Source organism: Hibiscus syriacus, unplaced genomic scaffold (assembly GCF_006381635.1).
Source record: "Hibiscus syriacus cultivar Baekdansim isolate YM2019G1 unplaced genomic scaffold, ASM638163v2 tig00116983_pilon, whole genome shotgun sequence".
NCBI lineage: Eukaryota > Viridiplantae > Streptophyta > Magnoliopsida > Malvales > Malvaceae > Hibiscus > Hibiscus syriacus.
In genome coordinates this window covers 11151-18543 of record NW_024063506.1, presented here as the reverse complement: position 1 = coordinate 18543, position 7393 = coordinate 11151, and the positions used below count along the sequence as shown (strand labels likewise).

The following is a 7393-nucleotide window of genomic DNA, read 5'->3' as shown; positions in this document are numbered from 1 at the left end:
TTATTATTTTAAATTATTAAATATAGTTTTAACATAAAATATTTATTCTTAAATAAAAATAAAAATAAAAATATTTTTAAATTAAGTTAACAATAAAATATATTTAATAAGTTAATATAAAAAATATTTTTTAAAGTTTATATATATATATATATATTATGAATTAAAGTTAAGTATTTTTACACTAAAATACAAAATATATACATCATGTTATCTATTTTAAACTAAACATTGGTCTTGGCTCGATGGTTGGGCATATGATTGGTTTTCCAAGTGACAGTTTTGAATCTCTTTGGCCCCAATTAGCTTCACTTTGTTTTCTTTCAACTAGAGGGTGATATCCTCTTATTGGTGGAAAATAAAAATTATATTAAATTAAAATAAAGTTATTCTTCTAACCGAATGGTGACACGTGACATCAATGACACATGACATCATTTGATTGAAAGATTAAATTTACTTTAATTTATTAAAAGTAGTACTAATTTGTGAGAGAATATATAAATTACATATATCAAATGTGTAATTATACCAAAATATTTAACTGTTGTTAACTGAATTTAATAGCCATAATAATTGAAAATCAAAATGCTATGTATCATATATGACGAGTTAATGACTCAACGTGTTGATCTTCAAATACATGCTGCAACATATACAGCAGCAGAAGCAAAAGACCTGCAGTTTGTTTATTCATGGAGAAAACATCGACGTTTCGTCAATACAAAATCGATGCAACCCTATCTTTCTTGATTTCGAAAGAACGGTTATGAAGCAGGAGAATGTTAGAAATCATAGCATTTAACTAACAGCAATGAAATTGCAGAACATACACATGTTACAAATGGCTAGCAACCCAAGTACAACTATATAGCCTGAAAAAATAATCTATCAGTTGCAAATGAATATGTATATCAACAACGGCTTGCTTCAAAACAAGATACACTGAGTTTCAGATAAGGCTCAACAAAGTACCTTGAAATGGGATGGATTTCTTCTTTGTTCTAGACGCTAAGACCAGCCTCATGGTGGCATTAGGTGATAGTTCTGGAAGTGTTATATTGTGTCATCTCCTTTTAGCGAATATTGGGTACAGCCACTGTCGGCAGATTCCGGTAAAGCCTTTTCATTGTGTGCTTTACCAATCCTATAGAAATAATTAAGGCCCACGAGAAGCTCTGTAATAGCTGCTTCAGTTTTTGCTTGATCTGCAAAGTGTAGAGTCTGTACCAAAAGTACATTTGACCTGGAAACCAATTGCTGTTCCTCAAAATTATGATCGGACTGCCACCTAATCATGTTGTGAGCGAGAGGTGCCAGCCATTCCAGTATCCGCACCAGTGCCAGGCTCCACTCTGCTGCAAGGGAAGCATCATAGATGGATGAAGCCAAAGTCTTTGCATATGGCTTCAGTTTAATACGCAGAGCATTTCTCATAGTTGTAGGCAACATACTGTATAGATCGTCTCTTGCATCGACACTGATCAAGTGAGGTGACAAAACTAGTTTCTCTATCAAGATAATCAAGTTTGCATATCGGAGAGATAATGCAGCACCACCAAGTGTTGATGTAGGAGCATTCAGCAATCGCTTAGTATTGAAAAAGGATAGTTTAGAGTATATATTATGGCTGCCGGACAATGTCTCCATCTTTGAATTGTTTATTTTGTCAATCTTTTTGGTGTAAGCACCACTGAACCTCATAGATGCACTGCCAATTGGCTTGCAACTCTCCAAAACGGGAGAAACGCTTCCAGCAGACATGCATCCTTTAAAAGGTCCAAATGCAACATGACCAGCCTGTTTGGTTCTCGAATTCAGCAGCTTGCCATGTAAAGAAGTAGAGTGATAATGAGACTTTAGATGCTTGCTGTTTGTTTGACACTTCATGGACTTTGAAAATGACCTGCCCAGTGGTCCAGATGAGAACCCGCACAGATTATGATCAGAAGGATACACTGAAGACGGTATTATGGTGGAAAAGGAATGGCTACGTGAAAGACAATCGCTATTAATAGATTCAAAATCATTAGTCGCATCTACAGATGCCATTTGGTTGGTCCCAACACATGTTTTATCCTCTCAAGTACTGTTAAAAGTGTTCTCAACAGAAACCGCACAATGTAATCGTAAGTTCTAACCCATGGAGACATCTCGCGTAGACTTTTTACTTCCTGACGCTGCAGTATTACTTTTTGTTGAAACTCAAGTAATTTCACCCGATCAGACTCGGGATTTCTCTGCATCCTCCTAAGGGACTGCTCAAGTTCTGCCAACACCTCCAACTCTTGAGCCAACTGCATCGTAACTCCAACAAATCTCTCCATTTTCTTCACTTCCTTTTCCATCTTCTTCCACCGATATTCCCACCCAAACCACTCGAGATTGTTAAAAAATGGATCATTTACGAAGGCTTCAAAATGGTGATATACAGGGTCAGTGCACTTCTTCCCGAGCCTGGCCACAGACATTGCCAGATGTCCAAAATTCTCCATTACCTCATTCAGTGCAAGATCCATAAGGTAATTTTCATCATCAGATACAAGCCTTTGAATTCCAATCGAGTCTTCAATCTCTTCCCTCAACCTCAAGATTTCCCTATCATCCAAAGAATGCCATAAATTCACCACCTTAGACATAAAGCCTGCAACTTCAAAAGCCAAAATTCCAAGCACCACCTTGTCGGTACTCTCCGAAGCACTCTTCCTTGGATTCCACCATGAACTACCAAACCACGACTCCACCATCTCACGCCCCATAATCCGAAATACTACAGACAAGAGCTAGTCAAAAATCCTCAAAAGATCTCACAATCCCTGAATTGGACCATAAAATGGCACAGATCAGACCAGTTGTCCACCACAGAAGTCAAGTATACATTTACATATCCTTCTATTGTACCTAGAAAACACCAAAACGTGAAATCCATAATCCAAGTTTTCATCATATTCTCAATTCTTAAGGCCATTTCAAGCACCGAGAACATAACAACGAACGATTAATAAGCCCCGTCAAGCAAATCATCCATAATAAAAATATTGAAAAAGAGCAAAGTTTCAATATTTCTCTAATGTCTCTTCAATTATGTACCACTAAACAACCCAATTCAGCAAATTTGACAAACTAGGGTAATTTGCCAAGTATGATTATTTATGACAAAGAGTAGCTCAACAAATCAATTAACTAACACGTTCACTTCAAAGAAACCCCAAATCCCAACAATACAAACAAAACCAAGAATTTGAAAGTACAAGAAACCAACAATGCAACAATTAAACCAGATAAAACCTTAAAACCAAAACAATCAGATAAAAATTTGAACTTAAACTTACAAGGGTGACATCCCAGCAGCAAAGAAACAAAAGAACACTTGGTTTCAGTTTCCTAAAGCGAAAAGCCGCCACCAATTAGAAGAAGAAGAAGATGACGATGATGAAGAAGAATGGGGTTCCAAGGGTGAAGAAGAAGATAAGGAGGAGAAAGAAAGCTGGGAAACGGGTCAAAATGAGGTTAAAAATGGAAACACAAAGTTAGGGGTGGGCATCAAGCTGTAATAAAGGTTTGATTTTGCCTTTTGTTGCACCCAACTCTCAATTCTCCATCTCTCCTCTCTCCTCTCAGAATCTATATAAAGGATCCAAACTATTTTTTTTATAATTTAATGTTCGATACGACAGAAATATTGAATGAATTTGAACATTTTAAAACTATAATTTAAATTTAACACTATTAATTATATTTGTCACGTGAAAATATACAAATAATTTTAAAATTTATCGAGTGAATTTATTGATTAAAAATAATATTATTTTTTTGAATCAGTTTTTCTTTAATTGTGTCTATATAACTTATGTATTATTAATGATTAAAAAATTATAAATATATATTAACTTATAATTCTTATAAACTAAATTGAATAATCATATTCATGAAGCAGTTAAGGTAAGTGAAACAAATAAAGCTGTTAAGATATTAAATGGATTTCTTCATTGTGATTTGTCAAAAGTTGTATTGCTAAATAATTTTTTGGTCACTTTGTAGGTGTTGTTTATTTATTTTACTGAGACCCGAGAATTGCTTTATTTATTTAAATTTCACAAAACATAAAGATGTTCAAAAAGAAAAAGTCAAAAAGCCATATAATTTTTTTTATTTGGGCTTTATTTTATTTATTTTTACCCCTTTTCCTTGATCATGGGCCAACTGCTCTTTATCTTTTTTTTTCCTCTTCGTTTGGGTTTAATTTGCATTTTCTCTTTATAATAATCATTTATAATATTATAAATAATTGGTCTCAGTAACAGTTTAGTTCAAATAGAGAATAACAGTAGAAGTTTAATAATAAAAAAGAATGACAATAGAAGTTCATTTGACTTTTTATATTTTCACTCTCTTATATAACAATAGCATAACATTATGTTGAGTATAATGTCACGCCCTCAGAACTTTGACACCTCAAACCGTCGGAATATCAGAGTCAAGGTCTGACGGGTCGTGCGGCCTTAGACGCCTCTTGACGCTCATTGGTCTTTCTCGGCGACTAAGTAAGCCTTACTCAAGCCTAGTGAGTGTGCAAACTCACAAAGGTTGGAACCAAGCCCTCAAGGTTTCGGATTGCGGAAGCTTTTAACACCAACGTGGCTACTCCGAGCCACAAGGTCGATCTATCGTGTGGAAGTGAAACACGAGTGTGGCTACTCCTGGCCACAAAGATAGGCAACAAGAACAAAGAACAAAGAACTAAAGAACTTTGAAAGAATAGAGCAAAAGCCTCAGAGCTATATTACTCTCTCACGAAGAGAAGAATGGAATGGGTGATTACAAATTAGGAGGGGAGCTCTCTATTTATAGTTGAGCTCCCTCTCAATCAAAGGCCGAGATCGTTTTACATGAAGGGATAGGATTGATTTCCACCTAACCCACCTCCCTTAAATTAGGAAATCCCACCTAACATTATCCTTCTAGAATCCTCCAAGGAACGAGCTAGATCTGATGGTTCTGGGCAAGCCCAATTGTCTGTATACTTCTCTTACAAATATCTGCACACATGTCTCGGTTCGAATCCACGAGCCTTCACAAACTTCCCCTATCGCCCTCGTCGCTCCTCTCGAACGCCTCAGAATAGATCCTTCACGGACTTGTTAAGCATTTTCCAAGAATTGGGTTAAGTCTGGTGGTCTCGATAAGCCCGATCTCCGTATTGAACCTCTTTGTCGGACGCTTACACCAATGTCTCGGACCCAAGTTGCTAGCCCGTGACATTCTCCCCCACCGAACCTAGCGACGCCCTCGTCGTTGCACTCGACGCCCTCTTCGCTGCACTCGACAATCCTGGGCAACACCATCTTGGAAACTCTTCAGTGCCTTGGCTTGTTGCGGTCCTCCCATACGAACTGCTTGCCTTGGCTTTTTTCCCATGTAACTTCACGATCTTTCGCGCCATACTTCGCATCAACTTGGTTGCCTTTCGACGCCTCCACTTGCTCATGTCCCCCATAAGGACTCGGCCTCTCATAATGGATGTGCTTGTTTCGGCTCTTGCCGCCAAGTGATGAAACGGGCTAATACGCCCACAAATGCATCTCTAACGTAGGAACTCTTTCCTACAAGTCTTTATTTGCCTCGGCTTGGACCCTCTTGTCCCTTGCGAAAAAGCTTTGGATCCCATCCAAACTTTGTTCCCTCTGCGTTAAAGGTTAGGTCTTGCTCGACCTACACTCGCTTAAAACGGCAAATCAAACTCAAAAGAATACAAGAATAGTGTTGAGATGTACTTTCCCCTCTGATTTCGTTGGCATTTACTCAAAATTTGCGTCAGCCCTTCTTACTCCATGAAGTCTAACACTCCTCGCATCGAACCCTTGTCATTGGAACTCTTTGCGCAATCATGCATCGACACTTTCTCACGGAAAAGTTTGATGCCCCTTCTTGCACCCTCCCTTCTAACACGAAGGTTGGAGCTCGCTTCTCATCTTTGAAATGGGTGGTGTCTCCCGCACTTGGCTTCTACTCGCCTTGGCAGAAATAAACCGTATGGAGCCAACTCTGAGCGCCCCCTCGATCCTTAGTTCGTCATCTTCTCTGGACAACTCGATCTTGGGTTCATCTATCACCTTGGATGACTCGACTCCCCTCGGGTAGTCTCACAACACTTCTGGAATCTTAAGTTTGCGCCCCTTCGCTTGCTCGACTTTTACCCTCGGCTTAGCATCTATGGCACTAGAACTTGTGCCAAGACTGCACACATCTTCCCCAGACTCACCATCTGGTTCATCATTGAGTGGACTTACCCTACCACTCGAGGAATAACCTTTCTCATCCTCTGACTGGCCTTCATTGAGGAATCTCTTGCCGCTACCCTCGGCTTTGGCTTTGCTTTGGAAGTCTTCTTCTTAACTCTGAATTCTTTGATGGACTCCATGGTTATCAAGGCTTTAGAGAATTCCTTGACTTCCCTTCGCTCCAACATTTTCTTCGCCCACGGCTTTAGTCCGAACATGAAGGTGAAGAACGCATCTTCTTCAGTCAAACTCGAGACTTTGAGCATGAGTCTTCTGAATCGGCTCACATACTCCTTGAGTGTCCCTTTATGCCTAAGGCGCCTCAACTTGGACCACGCCTCCATCCTGGCATATTGTGAGTGAACCTGTTCACTTTGCACTCTCGGCTTGACGGCTTTATCACTTGCTATCATACCGGGTCCCTTCTTGTGCTCGAATGCTTTGACATCCGTAGTCTCGTCACGTCTCGATCCTGGGCAGACTACTTGACAGCTTGTAGTCGCACCATGCTTGTTCCTTGATTCGGATACTTTAGAACATGTAGCCTTATCAAGTCTTGCTCCTGACTTGATTGCTTGAACCCTCGCAATCGTATCGAGTTTTCCTTTAGGTTCGGCTACCTCAACATCAACAGCCTTGCCTCGTTTCGATCCTTGCTTGGCCGCATTGATCCCCTCAACCGGACCAAGTTTTTTTCCTGACTTGGCAGCTTTAACACTTGTGCCTCCACCAATTCCTACTATTTCTCCTTCTCCCATCATCCTCATGATGGTTGCAAGACGACGTTTCTCAGGACATCCTCTAATCAAGTGAGGATCATCATAGAAGTAGCACTTTAGCTTTTCTTTGCTCCCCTTCTTGTTCACACTTGACTTAGCCTTGTCATTCTTTCTCGATGGCTTTCATTGGATGCGAATAGTCGATGGCTCAACTTGGCCACTCGAAGAGCTTTCTCTACCATCTCCCTGCTGCACCTTTTCCCGGTCTTCCCTATTGTTGCCACTATTTCTGGGCATGGACCTGGACGACACATTGCTAGTTGGCTTGACATCTGCAAGCTCAGTCAGCTTTCCAGCTACAGCTATTGCCTCCGAAAGTCTCTGGGCATCACC

General features: G+C 39.7%; 1 protein-coding gene across 1 annotated transcript; it reads right to left on the bottom strand.

Annotated features, from left to right (window-relative positions):
- Positions 1-785: 785 nt before the first annotated feature.
- Positions 786-3584, bottom strand: LOC120192887 (protein PSK SIMULATOR 3-like). Its single transcript, XM_039195582.1, has 2 exons — positions 3333-3584; positions 786-2816 (listed from the first exon to the last, which is right to left on the bottom strand). The coding sequence occupies exon 2, from the start codon at positions 2050-2052 to the stop codon at positions 1057-1059; it is 996 nt and encodes a 331-aa protein (XP_039051513.1). The 5' UTR covers positions 2053-2816; positions 3333-3584; the 3' UTR covers positions 786-1056.
- Between the last annotated feature and the right edge of the window lie 3809 nt (positions 3585-7393).